This window comes from Apis mellifera, linkage group LG15 (assembly GCF_003254395.2).
Source record: "Apis mellifera strain DH4 linkage group LG15, Amel_HAv3.1, whole genome shotgun sequence".
NCBI lineage: Eukaryota > Metazoa > Arthropoda > Insecta > Hymenoptera > Apidae > Apis > Apis mellifera.
The window spans coordinates 5,159,466-5,177,893 of record NC_037652.1 but is presented as its reverse complement, the minus strand read 5'-3'; the positions used below and the strand labels follow the sequence as shown (position 1 = coordinate 5,177,893).

The 18,428-nt window shown below is 22.7% G+C and overlaps 5 protein-coding genes and 1 long non-coding RNA gene across 7 annotated transcripts; 1 reads left to right on the top strand and 5 right to left on the bottom strand.

The window, feature by feature from the left end:
• Nucleotides 1-643: 643 nt before the first annotated feature.
• LOC551968 (aldose reductase) lies at nt 644-2,909 on the bottom strand. The gene is made up of 5 exons (XM_624350.5): nt 2,703-2,909; nt 1,365-1,844; nt 1,089-1,295; nt 869-1,017; nt 644-793 (listed from the first exon to the last, which is right to left on the bottom strand). Exons 1-5 carry the CDS (start codon nt 2,778-2,780, stop codon nt 751-753), a joined length of 957 nt encoding a protein of 318 aa, XP_624353.1. The 5' UTR covers nt 2,781-2,909; the 3' UTR covers nt 644-750.
• Nucleotides 2,910-4,450: 1,541 nt separating this feature from the next.
• LOC113219273 lies at nt 4,451-5,621 on the bottom strand. Its single transcript, XM_026445541.1, has one exon. It carries the CDS (start codon nt 5,401-5,403, stop codon nt 4,576-4,578), a length of 828 nt encoding a protein of 275 aa, XP_026301326.1. The 5' UTR covers nt 5,404-5,621; the 3' UTR covers nt 4,451-4,575.
• A 110-nt stretch (nt 5,622-5,731) lies between these two features.
• On the bottom strand, nt 5,732-6,902 carry LOC102654517. Its single transcript, XM_006561020.3, has 2 exons — nt 6,762-6,902; nt 5,732-6,628 (listed from the first exon to the last, which is right to left on the bottom strand). Exons 1-2 carry the CDS (start codon nt 6,824-6,826, stop codon nt 5,848-5,850), a joined length of 846 nt encoding a protein of 281 aa, XP_006561083.2. The 5' UTR covers nt 6,827-6,902; the 3' UTR covers nt 5,732-5,847.
• Nucleotides 6,903-7,666: 764 nt separating this feature from the next.
• LOC412163 (aldose reductase) lies at nt 7,667-10,495 on the bottom strand. 2 transcript variants are annotated; one of them, XR_001705693.1, is made up of 8 exons: nt 10,158-10,495; nt 9,794-9,961; nt 9,614-9,730; nt 9,344-9,538; nt 9,076-9,273; nt 8,109-8,257; nt 7,944-8,030; nt 7,667-7,856 (listed from the first exon to the last, which is right to left on the bottom strand). XR_001705693.1 is itself a non-coding variant. In XM_016916650.1 (7 exons), exons 1-7 carry the CDS (start codon nt 10,227-10,229, stop codon nt 7,994-7,996), a joined length of 936 nt encoding a protein of 311 aa, XP_016772139.1. In that variant the 5' UTR covers nt 10,230-10,495; the 3' UTR covers nt 7,667-7,993. The 2 variants fall into 2 exon arrangements, 1 of the variants encoding a protein (XP_016772139.1); XM_016916650.1 differs by having other exon boundaries at nt 7,667-8,030.
• A 341-nt stretch (nt 10,496-10,836) lies between these two features.
• On the bottom strand, nt 10,837-16,024 carry LOC552018 (probable tRNA (guanine(26)-N(2))-dimethyltransferase). Its single transcript, XM_006561022.3, is given in 7 exon segments — nt 10,837-10,889; nt 11,006-11,154; nt 11,249-11,644; nt 11,731-11,850; nt 11,923-12,090; nt 12,908-12,983; nt 14,457-16,024. Coding segments are annotated over 7 exon segments (2,505 nt in total). The 5' UTR covers nt 16,010-16,024; the 3' UTR covers nt 10,837-10,846.
• Nucleotides 12,928-14,706, top strand: LOC107965604. Its single transcript, XR_001705696.2, has 2 exons — nt 12,928-13,047; nt 14,614-14,706. It is a non-coding gene; the product is annotated as an uncharacterized LOC107965604 (long non-coding RNA).
• Nucleotides 16,025-18,428: the final 2,404 nt, after the last annotated feature.

Sequence of the window (18,428 nt, the reverse complement as noted above, 5' to 3'; positions counted from 1 at the left end):
TTTTAATATTTAAATATATTCAACATAGATCAAAAGTCAAAGTTGAATTTAGATTTCATAAATAAATAACAAATGTCGAAATAATAAATAGATATGATGAAAGACATAATTTTTCAAATACTACTTCCGTGCACTAGTCTAATATGTAAATATAGATAGAATAAGTTTTTCTAAATTCATAAGAAAATAAAAGAAGAAATTACAATTAGCTTACAAAAAACAATTTTCTATCATAAAAAAGTAATGTAACATACATATATATATATAGTTTTTTCGTTTTAAAAATATGCGTTAACGGCGATAATTCCAATTTATATAATGAGTATATATAATATGAATATAATATGAATATTATATTTACAATTATTTCCGCCAATAATAACCGTTAATTAACCGATAAATGTTCCTTTATCAATAGATTATTAAAAATCGGGGTTATCGGTATACATAATATTTAGATCACAACATTTATTATATATAAATTAACATCTATATTTTTTTATCAAGAATTTGTAATTGGAAAAATATTTTTATTAAGAATAAAAAAATATGAGATGAATATTTTATAAATAATTTTATTACAATTCTATTATTATATAAATTATATAATTATTAAATAATAATTTGAGATATAAAAATGAAATTAAAGTTGTTATTAGAATATAGTTTATTTTATGATTCATGTAGAAAACTTACAGACAAAAGATATTGTAAATGTAAGATATATATTATTAACTTATTATTATTAACTTAGAATGAAATGTGGAATGGATAATGAGGGCTAGCTTCAGAGCTGAAAAAAAATTAATATTTATATTAAAATTAATTTTATAAAAATTATTATAAATAAAAATATTAAAATATTTACCCTGACAATGGGCAAATTCTACCATTACAATCAAAACTATCAATATATTCAATATCTTCAGAGGAAAGTTTAAAATCAAAAACTTCATAGTTTTCAGCAATTCTTGATCTTGTAACTGATTTAGGAATAACTATATGACCACGATCCAACTGAAAAAAAAAAATAAAATTAGAAATTAAATTAAAAAAATAATTTATGAATAGAATATTAATATATATACTTGATATCTTATAAGAATTTGAGCAGGTGTTTTATTATATTTCTTTGCAACTTCACACAATTTTTTATCATCTAATAATTTTGGGTCATCTGGTTTAGCCCATGGTCTATCAGGTGATCCAAGGGGACTATATGCAGTAATAAGAATATCTTTATCTTTACAAAATTTAGAAAGCTTCTTTTGAGTAAGATATGGGTGACATTCAATCTATAAATAATAATACATTATAAAAAATATATTTTTTACATATTATTCTGATTTAAATAAAATATTTACTTGGTTTGTAACTGGTTTAATAGTGCAGATTTTAAGAATTCTTTCTATTTGTTCAGAATTGAAATTACTAATACCAATATTTTTAGTAAGTCCTTTGTTTACTAAAGATTCCATAGCTTTCCATGTATCTACATAGTCTGCATCGCTAAAACTAGGAGAACCATCAGGATTTTGTGGAAAAAGATCATCTCCTTCCTTGAATGCTACTGGCCAATGAATTAGATAAAGATCTAAATATTCAAGACCTAAATCTGATAAAGATGTTTTGATAGCAGATTCAACTAAATCAGGTTTATGGAATGTATTCCATAATTTGCTTGTGATGAAAAGATCTTGTCTTTTTACAATATTTTGAGTAATTTTTTCTTTAATAGCAATACCCACTTCTTTCTCATTGCCATATACATGAGCACAATCTATATGTCTATATCCAATATCAATTGCATCTTTAACTGATTGAGTCACTTCTCCAGGTTTGGACTAAAAAATATATTATATAAACAATTATATATAATAATATATATAATATATAATAATATAATATATATAAATAATTAATTAATTGAGAAAAATTGAGAATTAAGAAATAAATATATAAATATATAAATAAATAATAATAATATAATAATATAATAATAATATATAAATAAAAATAATTGAGAAAAAGAAGAATTATAATTTCATAATATATTATATTATAAAAATAAAAAATATATTATATAATAAAAATTATTTCTGAATCAAGTTATCTAATTTTGATAAGTTCCTTATCTCTAATTATATATATCTTTCTATCTTATACATCTTTCTATTAACTCAAAATAACCAATGTTACGTATTTACGTAGTACATACGTACTATGTACGTACAAAATTCATTCTAATGATTTTCATTCTAATGACATAAAATAAAATTTTATTTAAGTAAAATATAAATCAAAATATAAAAAATTCAATAGTTTTTTAAATTTTAATATAATAATTTGTTATATTATAAAAAAATTTATAATATACTACATTTTAAATAAAGACAGATCTATTTCGTAACTTCGAGAACATTGTAGAATATCTTGTATCTTAAATGACATATTGCAAATTTTAATCAATATATAAAGAGAAAATGAATAGATTATTAGAAAATGTGAATAAAATTAGAGAAATTCATTAATAAAATTCATAATAAAAATTCATAATATAAGTGTATATTGATAATAATATATATTATTTATAACATATGTTATATATAGTTTTATATGTATATTTTTTATGAAAATAGATTATAAATTATTATTGTTAGTACTATATATTATAAATTATTATATTATAAAATGTTACTGACCTTCCATGTACCAAGTCCGAATACCGGTATTTCGTTACCGTTATAAAATTTTAACGTTGGTGCACTATTTGCAACCATTTTAAATGTTATATGTCTTATTATTTGAAACAAAATTTTGAATACTTTTATTACAATCAGCCGTAATACCAGTAATATAATGCCGGTAGATTTTCTCAGCTTCCTTTATAAATATCTTACGTTACCCCGACTCCTCCTCTAAGAGCATACCCGTATATCAAAAAATGAAATGTGATTTATCGTTTCGTTTATGTTTATTCTCTTTTTATTTTTTCTATATATTTTAGAAATAAAAATAAAATTAAATTATTTATATATTTTTACTAAAATATATTTTTTCAATTTTATATCTTGGTAATTTAAATATTGCTTAATCCATTTAATAAAAATTTCTTTTTAGAATTTCTTTTTTCATAATGTTAATATATTAATATATAAAATTTAAAAATCTATTATAATTAATTGATAATCAAATATTTTTATATATTTTCTATAAATTATATTCGTATTTTTGATTTTAATATTTTTGTTTTGATATTTATAATTTATATATTTAAATTTACTTTCTATTTTTTAGATATCAATATTTTACATCTAACATAATTTTTAAAAAATTAATACGAAAAATAAATTTTATATATAAAAATTAGAAAAATTGAAAGAAAAATATGGTACTTTTAACCCTCTAAAAGTATACTGCCCTGTTTTGCGTAGCTTTTCTACGCATGCGTTTTGCGATCTTTGTATATGTATTGAAACCTTGCATAATAAGTTTATGTATTAGAGAGATTTATTCATGTGTATGTATTTCGACGTAGCTCGACAAGTCGGCAAATTCGTTAACAAGAAACGGGCCCTATGGAAAATTACAGAATCCGTTAGAAGTAACAAAGGACGGTTCAATCCCTTGATCGTTAAGAATAAATGAATCAATTATTGAGAATAACATATTTTAACAAAAATGGATTAGTTTGAAATGTATATTTTTAAATCATATTCTATGTTATATTGAAATTTAAAATGTTATGTCAATAATCACATTGCATTTGATGATATATAAATAGTCTTTTTTAAATCTTAAATCTATTTAATCAAGATTAATAATGAAATATTTTTAAAATTTTAATATACAAAAAAATAAATTATTTAAACAATAAATAAGAAATAATATGTTATAAAAATTAATTTATATAGTAATTTATATTTTTATTTTAATTTCAGTATATATACATTAAAGTAAGTATTTATAATCTAATTTAAATAAATGATTATCGATTAAATTTTTTTATATATTTCTTTTTATGATTCTAATAAATTAAATGGTATCAAAAAATTATTGATATTTTATTTCGCGACGATAAGAGCTTATAAAATATATGAATAAATTTATTATGAAAGCACATGAAAGAACAATGACTATTTAAACATTTTAAAGATAGTAAAGTTGAATTTTTATATTCATTATCGTTAAAAGTTTTTAATTATAGAAGTACATATAGTTTTACATTAAAATATTGCACTATATTGGAACATAGTTATTCATTACATGAAAAATAACCTAAACTAGAAGATATTAAAATCAAGCTAATATGTATACATTACATATTATTTTTGTCTTAATAAATTGACATAATATATGATACTTTTATGTAATTGATAAAATTAATTAGATTTATCAATTTTCTAATTGATAATTAATTATTAATTGAATTAGTAAAATAATTCTAATTCCTATATTATGCACATATATAATTCCTATATTATGTTTGTGAAGAAAACAATATCAACAACATGTTTAACAACAATTTAAACGAAATAATACAAATTTATATCTAATTTATGTACAACTACTATATTATGAATTATTATTTATCAATTTATGTATAATATTTAACAATGTTGGGAAAATTGGAAAAAAAGATATGCAACAATAATATATAAAAATTCCTAACCATGCATAGCAGAGCAACCAATAAATTTTACTGCAAAAATAATCGAAGCAAGTATAACTTGATGTTTTGTAGAAATTAGACTCTATTTTTGAGTCTGATTTTTTTGAATTGTTTACATTATTCATAGATTCATTTTTTCTTTCATGGTAAATAAAATTTATTGTATTTTCTTCGTTTTTTTCCTTAATATTTTTATTTATTATATTATCTCTTAGACGAATTTCATTGCTAAGTATAACATCAATTTTCTCTTTGTAATAATCCAATGCACTATTATCATCATGAAGATAAGAAAATTTCTCGATCTTTCGAAAAATTAAAAATTTTATAACATCCTTGACTTTTTTTTGAAAAATTTCTTTGTTACATTGTTTATTTGATATCTTCATAATTCTATTGAATTTGATACGTTTATTAAAATAATTATTTTCTTTCTTAATAGTCTCTAATAATAACTCCATGATTAAAAAGTTAAAGAATTTAGTTTTAAAATGCAGAAGGTTTTCCAGGTCATTCTTTATATTTTTTAAGGTTCTATCATTGAAAATATCCTTAAATTCATATAAGTAGATTTGATTATCAATTTTCAGGATTATACAGCCAAGTATCGTTAGAATAAAATCCATTACTCTACTCTGAGTGGTTCTTCCCTTCTTTAAAAAAATTGATATTGTTTTAAGCTTATCGCAGGATAAAAATGAATCGTTAGATTGGTTCATATATTCCAGCATAATGGCTGTTCATTAGATCGATAACTTCGAGGATTTCGATATTATTGTCTCGTTTTTGTTTTTAAATCGCCTTTCCGTCTGTTTAAATTGATATCGCAAGTGTTATTTTTTTTTATATTACACGATTAATTGCACGATTAATTCATATTTCCTATTCAAAAATTACTTAAACGATAATTTTATAAAACTATAATTGATTTTATATGATTTTCACAGTGTCACCAGTACAATATTATATTATTGATAATATTTTTGTTTACATTTAGTCAATGGAATCTTAGAGATAAATTCAGTTCGAGTTTATCGAAGGAATACATAATAAATTGTATTCGTTATAAGAAATTTTATTGATTCAAATATGAAGAGTTACAAAAAGTTATAAATAAGAAGTATAAAAAAGAGTAAAAACAGGAATGGAGAGAAAAAATTGAAAATAGAACTGATTTATAACGAGAAATTATTTTCAAAACCAGAATCCTGAAAATGATTTCGAATTGGGGAAGATGTATGATTTCTATTCACATAAATATCTTCATAAAAAGTGGAATTCGTACGCGGATTTCCAAATCTGATATCGGACGAATTCAAATGTTCTAGGGAGTTCCAAGCATTTCCGGAAGAACTCTCAATTGTATCATCTGGCCAAATGAATTCTGCGTTTCCTTCCACATAAGAAAGGAACGGTTCTGCAGAAATTTTTTTTTTCGTCGTGAAAATATCGTTCTCTTCTAAAAATTCCTCTTTTATCTGTTTTTCCAATACTATGAATGATTTCAACGAATTGCTGAGCATGTTATCTGCTGAAACGAAACGTTTCAACGAATTGTTTGTATTGTTAGTTTGATCAATTTGTTCCACTACAGTATTTTCTTTCTCTTTTTTATCCGAATTCAGTATGGAATCTCTCATTAGAATCGGTATGTCTTCGTATTCTTTATGTTTCAATGCAATGCCACTAAATGTAATAACATCCGGTATCGAGGACATAGAAGTAGCTGCTCTCGGAATTATCGGAGTTTTACCGACTATGTGTGTAGTTTCATAGGTATTTGTCAGCTTGTCGAAGGTCATCATGTTCTTAATAGCATCACGGCATTCTTTCACTTTATCGAGCATTCTAGATCTCCAGGAGCCACAATAAATTATTGGCGATCGAATATTCTCTAACGATAATAATTTTTTATGCGTCGGTGATTTAGTTTTGTTAGAAAATTTTGTGTTCCACCTGTAATATCATTTAATGGTTTCGTTCAGTGTGGTTTAAAGTGTTTGTTTTATCGATAAAGAATGATATTGTAAAGAAAAAAAGATATCAAACACGTAATTCAATGCATACGGTGGTTTGCTTAGAAACTTACGCTTGTGTGATATGATTCATGATGTAATTTCTTCGACCATATATATACCGAAATAACAATATCATGAATACGTGACTATTAACAGATTGATAACGAGTAATTTCTCGAAGGTATTACTTTTATTATATTGTTATTTCTCGAAGGTCATACTTTAATTTACTAAACATTGCACAATAGGTGGGAAATTCAAGTTTAGAACACGTATATTCCATTAATTATATATTTAAATATAAATTTTACGTATAATTTCAGAAATTTACGTGCTGTTTCGAGTAAATTCATTTGTATTTTTAATGATAGAAGAAAGGAAAATAGAAAGTGAAAAATACCATCGCAAAAATATTAAATGGTATCATATTCTGTATGGCAAAAAATTCCACTCGTATATTATGGTCAACGAATAAGCAATTTTGCTTGTTGAATGAATCATCCTAAAAAAGGGTTCTCGTTCGCAAGAGCCTTTGGCATTCATTGGCCTTGAAGAAATCTTGTTCAGAATTTTTAATATGTAAAATAATATAAAATCATAGTCTCCTTTTTAGATAACATTTTATTGAACTGTGGTTCGAATTTTTCTAAAACAATACAAAAACATTTTGTTTATAATTTTATATTTAGATTGTGTAACATAAATTCTTTTCATTTAAAAAATTTGAAGAATAATTGTAATAAAGAAAGAATAAAAATTAAGTCCATTTCGTTTTAATTCGTTAATTGCATTTTCGCCATTGCGTAATAATTCCGCCAATATAATTTATGTCTGCGTTTTTAAAAATAGTTTTTTATATTTCAAGTTTTTATCGTAATTAATTATAATATGGTTTTAATTATAATAAAATTATAACATGAAATGTTGAACATTATTTTATTTGCATTTTCTTAAATAAAAAAAAATACTTCATAAATTGCTTTTAATAAATTTTTTTGTTTTTAATATAATTTTATTTATTTGCAATGTACATATCTAGTAATCAACGTTAACATTAGTTGAATGCAATTAACCTTGTCCATGATGGTGTTCGCTTTGTTACGTTGCATGATCTCATATTATATGGAGCATCAAAATTTTCCATGGCATTCAATAAATCTAATTGACTATATAAGGGTCAAACGAGTGCCGAATTACAGCGTGGGATTATATAAGTTCAAAGGGGATATACCTTACTATTAATGTATACCTACTGAATTTGACGAGCTGTTTCCTGTCATTTTACTCAGTTGCAATGAAATTTTTATTTCTCAAATGGATAATACTTGTGCTGCTTCGCACTGCAGAAAGAACAAAAATAATATCATTGTCTTATTGTTCAAAAATTAATTTATTTTAAGGATTTTTAAGATACTTACTCTGCAAATCGTGCAACACGTTGACCAGTTGCAATTGTAGCTATAGATGCCATTTCTTCATTCGTCAGAGAAAAATCAAATATATTGATATTTTCTTTCAATCGACTCGGTGTTACAGATTTTGGAATAATAGCGATTCCTTGTTGTAACTGGAATATTTTGATAAAAAAAATAATATGTTATATTTATATATAACATATATATATTATATATAACATTATATATTATATTTACAAATATAATATACAATTTTTCTATGAATCTTAATGTTTAAGTAAAAAATTTATTAGATCTCTTATTAGGAAATAAAATGATTTTCAATAATTATATTACGCAATTATACCTCTTTTGAAGTATAATTGCGTATAATTGAATTTTTATCAAAGTTTGCTCATCATCATTATCTTCATTATGTCATCATGTTATCTTTGATATACATTTCAATAAGTATTATCATTAAAAAATATGTCGATATGTAAAAAAAAAAAAATATAATTTAATATTCTGCATTGAATTCAAATATAATAAAAATTTTAATATCATGCATAAAGAATTAAATATTATATTTTCAATCATATAATTTTTATATATATATAATTTTTATTATATATAATTTAATATTATATATATATTTTTAATATATTTCATATTTTTAAACTATATATTTAGATTAAATACATACATTCATCTTTTATTTAAATTAATCCTTATTTTTTTGTATAATTTTTAATATTCAAGTACTTAAGTATATAAAAATATGATTGTAATATTTTCAAGTTGTCTATATTTTAGCTTTTTCTGATATAAAAATTTTAAAATAATATTTTTTTTATGAATTTAAAAATCATATTTAAAAAATAAATTAAGATATTTATTTATTTTTTTATACATATACGTTTTAAACCATAATAATTATCATACTTATTTGTAATATAAAAAGAAGGTTAAGAAAATAAATTATACTTACAATATATCTTAAAACAATTTGTGCTGATGTTTTGTTATATTTTTTTGAAAGTTCTATTACTTTTGGATGATCTAAGGAAGTTGGTAAACCTGATCTATTTCCAGGTTGTCCCAATGGTGAATAACCAGTTACTGTAATATTATGCTTTTTACAAAATTCTATTAATGGCGTTTGATTTATATTTATGCTGACTTCAACCTAAAAAATTTATATCTATTATGATTTTCAGAAATTAATCAAATCAATAAATAATATAATATATAATTACCTGATTATTTACAGGCAAAATTTTAGCTGCATTAAGCAAGCGAGTGATTTGTTCTTGATTGAAATTACTAATTCCGATACTACGAGTCAATCCTAATTGCACACATTCTTCCATTCCTTTCCAAGTTTCAAGATAATCAGTATCCGATAACAAAAGAGTGCCATTTTCGTCTCTGGGTAACAAATCATCACCTTCCTGGGAAATAATTAACACTTTTTTAAAAATATTGAGTAATAACAGATAATTACAATATATTAAACTAGAACGTACCTTGAAGGCAAATGGCCAGTGAACTAAATAGAGATCTATGTAACTTAATCCAAGATTTTCTAACGATTTCTTACATATTGGGACTACACTTTCTTGTTTGTGAAAATTATTCCAAAGCTACAAAAAAAAAAGTTATATAAATTATAAATATATTTATTTTTAAATATAAAATTTAATTACTTTAGTTGTAATGAAAAGATCTTCTCTTTTCACAGTTCCATCTTTAATTTTCGCTTGAATCGCTTCACCGATTTCTTTCTCATTTTGATAAAAATATGCTGTATCTATGTGACGATATCCTAAGTTTATTGCTTCTTTTACAGCATTTTCTACTTCTCCAGGACGTGACTGAAAAAATTAAGAAGTCTGTCATATTTAATTTAATTTGATTTTTAAATATTTCGAATAATACGCGCGATGAGATCATGTGATACATTAAAAGAAATTTACTAGATTTTGATATAACCTTTTTATTTTATTAAAATTATTATTAACAAAAATTTTGTTTATATATAAATTACTTGATATATAAATGAAATCTTACCTGATAAGTACCAAGACCAAATGCAGGCATCTTATATCCATTAGAAAATGTAAGAATTGGTATTTGAGTCATTATTAATTATAGATCTTAAGTAAATGAAAAAGATCTTAAGTAATTAAAAAGAAGCGTCAAAGATTTTCACTGTTAGAATGTTCGAATCACACAAAATGTGTATAACTGGAATAACTGTATTTTATTACTTCCTATTGATATTCTCCTCCTCAGATAAAATATACATTATATAACTATAACGCAAAAAATATTAAACTAAGATTAGAAATGTAGTATTGCATTGATGATATTACACAATATAACTGCGATATTTAAACTTTATTAATATCTAGTTTTTTTTTATTTTCGATAAGAAAAAAGATTATAAGACTTTTTTATAAATTTAAAAAATTCAAAATTATAAATATGATAATGCATAATAACATAATGAGATAATAATTAAAAATAATGCAAGTCATTGCTTTTCAATATTCAAAGGAATGTTGTGAAATATGTTTGTCATTTTTTAATCAGTATGCTTAAAATATTTTATTAAAATTGAAGACAATTACAAATAATTATATTAGTAATAATATAGTAACATATAATTAACATTATATATTAGTAATAGTACACATGAATAATATTTGTATAATTCGAAAAATGCAAAAAGAGAAAATTGTTTTTGATAAATTTTTTTAAAATTCTATACTAAACGGATAATCCTTATGATTTGCACATCTAAAAAAAAGAAAAGAAAATATCATACAATATAATACAATATATACAATATATAATACAATATATTACGTTACAAAAATAAAAAAGAAGAAATATATATCTTATTTGTTATTTACTCTTTAGCTGGACAAATACGAAGTCCGCAGTCAAGTTTATCAATAGTTGCAATTTCTTGTGGCAATAGTTTGAAGTCAAAAATATCGATATTTTGTTTAATACGCTCTTTTGAACTAGATTTCGGAATAGGAACAGTACCAATATCGATCTATAATGAATAATAATAATCAATTTAAATTAAATATTTCAATTGAATCGCTCATTTTATATTTTTTGCTATATTTTCAAAAACTGTGATATACCAAATATCGTAAAACAACTTGAGCTGGCGTTTTTTCATATTTTTTGCTAATCTCGAGAATTTCTGGTGCTTCGATTGCTACTTGTGGATCAGTAGGTTTCGCCCAAGTACGTTTAGGGGAACCAAGTGGACTGTAAGCCGTAATAACTATATCACGTTGTTTGCAAAAATCTCGAAGCTTTTTTTGATTTAAATTTGGATGGCATTCTACTTGATTCATGACAGGTTTGATTTGAGCGATTGATAAAATACGATCGATCTGTTGGGAATTAAAATTACTAAGACCTATGCTTTTCGTTAATCCCAATTTTACACATTCTTCCATTCCTTGCCATGTGTCACAATAATCCACATTCTCATACAGATCTTTAGTTTTGGGCCAAAAACTTTCTTTTTCCTGAGATTATGAATTTTAATTAATAATAATATTATAATAATTAATATTATTAATTATATAATAAATTCGTGCATTTTTACATTTACTTCATCATAAGACATGGGCCAATGGATAAGATAAAGATCAACATAATCGAATCCAAAATTTTTAAGCGATGTTTTGCATGCTGGTACTACTTGTTCTTTTTTGTGCATTGTATTCCATAACTGAAAATATAAAAATATTAATAATTTCAAATTTATAAACTAGAATTTATTTTTTATAATTAAAAAAAATACCTTTGTTGTGATAAATAGATCTTCTCTCTTTACTACACCTTCTGCAATTTTATCATGTATAGCTTTGCCTACTTCTTTTTCATTTCTATAAATGTAAGCGCAATCAAAATGTCGATATCCGGCATCGATAGCATCTCGTACAGCTTGTTCGACGACACCTGGATTATCCTCAAAATTTTTTTAATAGATTTACATATTTATTGCTATTATAAAACTATGTAAAATGTATATAGATTATTTAAAATATAAAATATAAAATGTATAATTTTTTTTTAATGTAAATATTCAATTTTTTATAGATTACAAGGTGATTAATAAAATATTAATAAATTATTTATTAAGTTTCTGATAATTTATATTAATAAAATAGTTTTAGATCACATTATTGAATTTTTTATCTTATATTAATGAATAATATTTTCAATATTATATATATGTATGTACAAATCCTGTTTCTATCATTCGATAATATAATATATAATTTTAAAAAATAATATAATATATCATAATCTACATTTTTTTCTTAGTTTATAAAAATTAGTTTATAAAAGATTATATATATTATGCAAATGTTATTTTTACTACATTGTTTACATTATATATACAATAAAAGGTAAAAGTTAATGAGAAACTTTTTATTGTTTCAAAAAAAATGTGAAAATTTTAAAAGTTTTATTCGAATTTAAATTCGATTGAATATTTGGGAAATAAAACATCATGTAAGCAAGTTTAAATATTTAAACAATAGAATTTTATGATTATAATAAAAAATACTATTGTTTAAATAATAATATAATAAATAATATTCATTTGCTGTATTATTTTTTTTTTTATTTGTACGATATCTTTATATTTCATATTAGATGAAAATATATCTTTTAAATATTATTTTAAAGAAATATAAAGTTAAAAATTAATCGGAAATTTTAAATGTATGTATATTTGTAAATTTTATATTTGTATTATTTTTAAGCAAAATACTTACTGCAGATTGCCAAGTACCAAGTCCTAGTACAGGAACTTTATGTCCGTTATTCAATGTAATAGTTGGTACCGCCATCCTATTGCGTCAAAGTGTAGTATTCAATAGTTACTTCTAAAATACAAATACAGAACGTTACATGGGTATATAAATGTTCCCCCACTTTACAACTTCTACTATTAATATTATTATCAAATGAAACTTTTTATATAATCTATTCAATATATTTTCTGTTTGTAAAAAAATGTATAAAAAAAATGTTACAAAAATATAATTATTTATGAAAAAAACTTCATAAAATTTTACAAAATATAAATTGCAAGATAATATACGTAGTTTCATGAAAAACATTTTCTATATTTATTATTGTTAATTAACAAATTAACAAAAAATATAGTATAATATTGATAACATGAAAATATTTTGAGATTATCAAATTTATGATATATAAAATATTTTTAATTTATTATAATTAGTACATCATAAAAATATTTTAATATAATATTAATATTATAATATATAGTTAATTATTATTAATTATTTTTATATATTTTATAATAATTTAACTTATTCTTATATTAATATATAATTAATTTTATAATACTTACATTTAAAATTTTTATTTAAAATTATATAATTTTCGTCAGTTTTCATATATTTTTATATTATAATAAAATAATTTTATTTTTCGATTTAAATTCTTATGTAAAAATATTAAATTTCCACTTATTTAATAGTATAATAGTATCTCAAAAGATAACTGTTTTTAGTAACATATTTTTTTGCAAAAGTTAATTTTTCTTTTTTATTTGTTTTATTAATTTTCAGTACTTTTTTATATCTCTATTATAAAATTATTTCGTTATAACTTTTTAATATTTTGAAAATCAATTCTTGCAAATATATTATTTCATATATAATAAATCATTTCTATATAAGTTTTAGAATTGACTTTTGATTGGATATTGATTAATTATTATAATTAATATATCAAATTAATTGTGAATTATATTATTAATAATATTGTCATTATTATTTTAAAAAAATATTACATATATAATTACATATATATATTTTAATTATGTTAATAATTAAATATGTTAATCATATGTTATGTCATAATGCTCATATGCAAAAATGAGATAAAAGCTGTTTATCTTTCTGTTTATCTGTTCAAATATTTTCATTTTGTGATTATATTTAAATACATGGTATTGAAATTACATATATGGTATTGAAATTATATTTCAATTTTACATTATTATATAATATTAAAACTTTTTTTTTTTGCTGTAAACATATATTGAAATATTATATTTTTTTTTCATGAATATATTATTTTTAAATTTTTAAATATTTTAAGAAAAAATTATATAAAGTTTTAAATAATAAATATATTCATGTTTATAATTTTAAGAAAATATTTAAAATATATATACATTATAAAATATATATTTAAAATATAAAAAAAAGAAATTATATTTAAATTTCATTATATTTATGAGAAGTTATTAATTGATACATTTATGTACATCTGTATTTTCATTTTGACTTACAAATAGAAATAAAATATTTTATAAAGTTTTTATTTTTTCCATATCATTGTACTTGTGATTTCTCTTTTTTAGAATTTTTATTTTGATTTTTTATCTTTTTTGGAATTTCATCTCCATTTTCTAAATCTATTCTTGTTTTTGAACGTGTTCCAGGTCCCCAATTAACTGTAGGATTTTGTTGAAATCGTGTTAACCTGTTTTGTCTGGATACTGGATTTGCTAGAGGATGTATATCAAATGAAACATTTGTAGTTATTGGTGTATCTAATATTTTTATTGCAGGACTATCATTTGACAGTTTATTTCTTTTTATGGGATTATTTTTTTCCCATGCACGTACTATATCCCATATAACTTCATTTGGAGCATCTGTTTTTATAGATGTTTTACACGCATGTGAATATGATACATTATATCCTGCATTTAACAATGCAGATCGAAATATTAGTGTTGATGGTGTAATACATCTGATTATAGACATTAAACGATTAAGAGTATAATATAATGGAATATCTAGCTCTTCATGAATAACATTTAAAACTCCTTCTATCCTTTTCAATGTTCCCAATTTCATTTCATTTAAATTACATAAAAGATCAGATACAAAATGTTGATCATGTAAAGGACCTAACCATATAGGTCCTCCTTCATGATGTTTGTAATTACAAATTTTACAAAATTGATCCACGTAAGGTGAAGATGTTAATTTATAGCCTCCTGAGGATTTTTTATAACATAATGATTGAGTAGTAATAGTCTCACAGCCTGTACATTGATACACCATTCCAATTTTTGTAGCATTCTCTTTGCATTTAATTTGACTGGAAAACACTTTGACAAATACTCTTATATAAAAATCAGCACTTATAGAAAGTATGGGTATTATGTATCTACCATAACGAGCAGCATGTGAGGCAATATTTTGCAACAATATTCTTAGTGCCATTTCATGACAAGCTTTAGTTCTTAATGAGATAGCACCATACTTAAGATAACAAGTTTCAGGAGAATTGCCAGCTAATACAGCCATATCTGTAGCTGTAATCATGAGTAATCCACCATCTGTTACACATTGTACCGCACTATCCAAAAATGTTGTAGGACAACCGTATGGATCTAAATCTATAGCATCAAATTTGGTTTTTCTATTTTGGTACATAAGCAACGTTGCATCCTCTTGACTTGGTTTTACAAGATTTTCAACTCCGTTGTGATATATATTTTTTTTAATACTTTCTACTGCTTTTGCAGAAATGTCATTTGCTATAATTTGTTTTATACCTGTTATTTCTTTGGCATACCGAATACTACGTAAACCAGTTGCAGATAAAGCTTCCAATATACAGATTTCATCTTCTTTTTTTGCGTTTGTCTCCGTTACTTGTTTACTTATATTTTTTATGTAGGTTGCTAATACAGCTATACTAAGATCTCTATTAAACTCTTGAACAGGATTATAAAATACACTTGTATCATTCACCAGAATTTCTGCTTCTCCTTCTTTTATATTTATATTATCTAATTTTGGTTTTTTTGCACATTGTTCCATGTTACGCAAAAATATAAAATTAATTCTTTTAAATCTGTAAATATTTAATTTATAATTTCACATAAATGAAAATATAATAATGATATAAAAAATATAAAAATGATTTCATTTTTTATTTAATAGAAATTAAATGCAATGGAGTTTTACCTATAGAAAGAAAATTTATTACGAAAAGAAATGTTATTCGATATAAAATATTTTTTTAACATTTTTAATATCTTTTATAACATTAAATAATTATGTGAAATTATAATTAATATTATAAATTATTTTATTTTTCACACATGTTACATTATTAATATCACTTATTAAGATCACTTTTATAAATTATACTTTTATCACAAAAAATATTTATATTTTTTATAAAATATGTTATAAAAAATATGTATATATATTAAATAGCGCAACAAAATAAAGTTTTTATATTTTATTAAATGACAACGATATTATTATTAATAGATATTATTATTAAAGAAGAAGATAGGATAAATTCAATTTAAAAGAAGTTTTTTTTTTTATTTTATTTAATTATTACCGAACACGTGTGTATATACTCCTTATGCATGTAAGAATATTAATATACACATAAAGTACATATATAATAAATAAATATATATACGATGTAATAAATAAATATATATACTTACAATATATAAAAGCTAGATCGAATAGAAAATCAAAATTTTTGATATAGATTAGATAATAGGTTAAGTAAAAAAAGATAAAATAAATCAAAGTTATCTCTTATGTATCTTAGATGTATAAATTTTAGTATAGTATAATAGTATAATAGTATAGTATAAACAAAGAGAGGAAAGAGTGGAAAAAGGATAGAATAAAATACATAAAATCGTGAAATCAGCGCCATCTCCAGAGTGCCGCAAATGAAACACAAAAAGAAAGAAAGGAAGAGGAAAGAAAATAGTGAGAAAAGGATAGAGATGGATAAGAATTGACTATCAGCGCTATCTCTCGAATGTCAAAGAAATCTCTTCAAAGAAATATTTTTCTTTTAAAATATATTCACTCAAAAGATGGCGTTAATTCTAAATTCTTTTTCTACATTATCTTAAAATCATCTATCCTTAAAAGAGTGTGTTTGATATTCAAGAGATGACACTAATAATTAATTCTTTCCCTATCTCTATCCTTCTTCCATTATTTTCTATCCTTTCTTTCTAAGTTTCATTTGCGGCACTCTGGAGATGGCGTTGATTTCAATATTTTTATACTATCTTTGTCCTTCTTCTACTTATGTGTTAGATATATGTTAGATATCTATTCCATCTTTGAGTCTAAATAAAAATTCAAATCGATTAAAATGAAAACATTCATTCTAGCGATTAAAAAATCATTAATAATCAATTTTCAATGGAAAAAATCTAAATATATCGTATATATATTACGTACATTTTTAAAAATCAAAAATTTATAACATCATCTTACACGCTACGTTTTTCAATTAGATTTATTCACTCAAATAAAATGTAACGCATTGATCTTTCATTTTGCAGACAATTTCATTCTACACGCTATTATGGATCGATATGTTTATTATCTCCTACATAATTTATCCCTGTTTGTTTCATTGTCAACAGCTTACGATGAAGCAACAAGCGACATCGTTTATATGCATCGTGCAACAAGTCTTTCAATACAAATCAAATTTACATTTGAATACGCGTTGTCACGAATTTCACTCTATACACGTTTTACGTGTCATATATATATATATATATTTTTAAGATTCTCTTATCATTTCCCTGGCAACTCGTTTGGTAAATTAAAGCGTAATAAAAACAAATTACATTAATCAACTAATAATAAGAGATGATTTATAATTTTCATATTAGATCAAAGCAAAGAATTTAACGATCCGTCGTTACGCGATCAAACATTGTATACTTATATATTCCATGCAATGATGAGGGTAGCAATACGATTTGCGACTCGAATGACACATCGTTGAGTTATACCACTTGGGTATAGAAAATTCAACTTTAAACTTCTCAGACGTCGAATCGGGTCAAGGATATTCTCGAAAGTCGATTCCGTGTATATACATACAAAAGTGCTTTTAAGATTTAGAAATGCTTCCACCAATTTGTGATTTATGCAACACATTTTTAATTTTACAGAATAATATCATAGGATCGAAATTACTCGAATGGATCGATTAATAATTAAACTGTTCAACATTCGTTAAAAATTTAATAAAGCGTGTGTCAATCAATACTCGTCAACTATATCCCTACGAATTATCTAACATTTATTTTTGTGAAAAAAAAAATTTCCTATATTTGTCATCATGATTATCGAATTAGATATCGTTAATCGTGTAATCCATTAAAAGTAAACACTCGAGTGTTTACAGATTGGAAACTGGTTATCAGATACGAGAAAAAAGAAAGAAAGAAAG

Bases quoted from the DNA above. Each gene is read 5' to 3' on its own strand.
- LOC551968 (XM_624350.5), bottom strand. From the start codon at position 2,780: ATGGTTGCAAATAGTGCACCAACGTTAAAATTTTATAACGGTAACGAA. The intron at 1,296-1,364 runs GTAAATATTTTA...TATTATTTATAG, and splicing joins TTAAACCAGTTACAAACCAA to ATTGAATGTCACCCATATCT. The intron at 1,018-1,088 runs GTATATATATTA...TTTTTTTTTCAG, and splicing joins AAATTCTTATAAGATATCAA to TTGGATCGTGGTCATATAGT.
- LOC113219273 (XM_026445541.1), bottom strand. From the start codon at position 5,403: ATGCTGGAATATATGAACCAATCTAACGATTCATTTTTATCCTGCGAT.
- LOC102654517 (XM_006561020.3), bottom strand. From the start codon at position 6,826: ATGATATTGTTATTTCGGTATATATATGGTCGAAGAAATTACATCATG. The intron at 6,629-6,761 runs GTAAGTTTCTAA...ATGATATTACAG, and splicing joins ATGAATCATATCACACAAGC to GTGGAACACAAAATTTTCTA.
- LOC412163 (XM_016916650.1), bottom strand. From the start codon at position 10,229: ATGACTCAAATACCAATTCTTACATTTTCTAATGGATATAAGATGCCT. The intron at 9,962-10,157 runs GTAAGATTTCAT...TAATTTTTTCAG, and splicing joins TTGGTCTTGGTACTTATCAG to TCACGTCCTGGAGAAGTAGA. The intron at 9,731-9,793 runs GTAATTAAATTT...TTTTTTTTGTAG, and splicing joins ATCTTTTCATTACAACTAAA to CTTTGGAATAATTTTCACAA.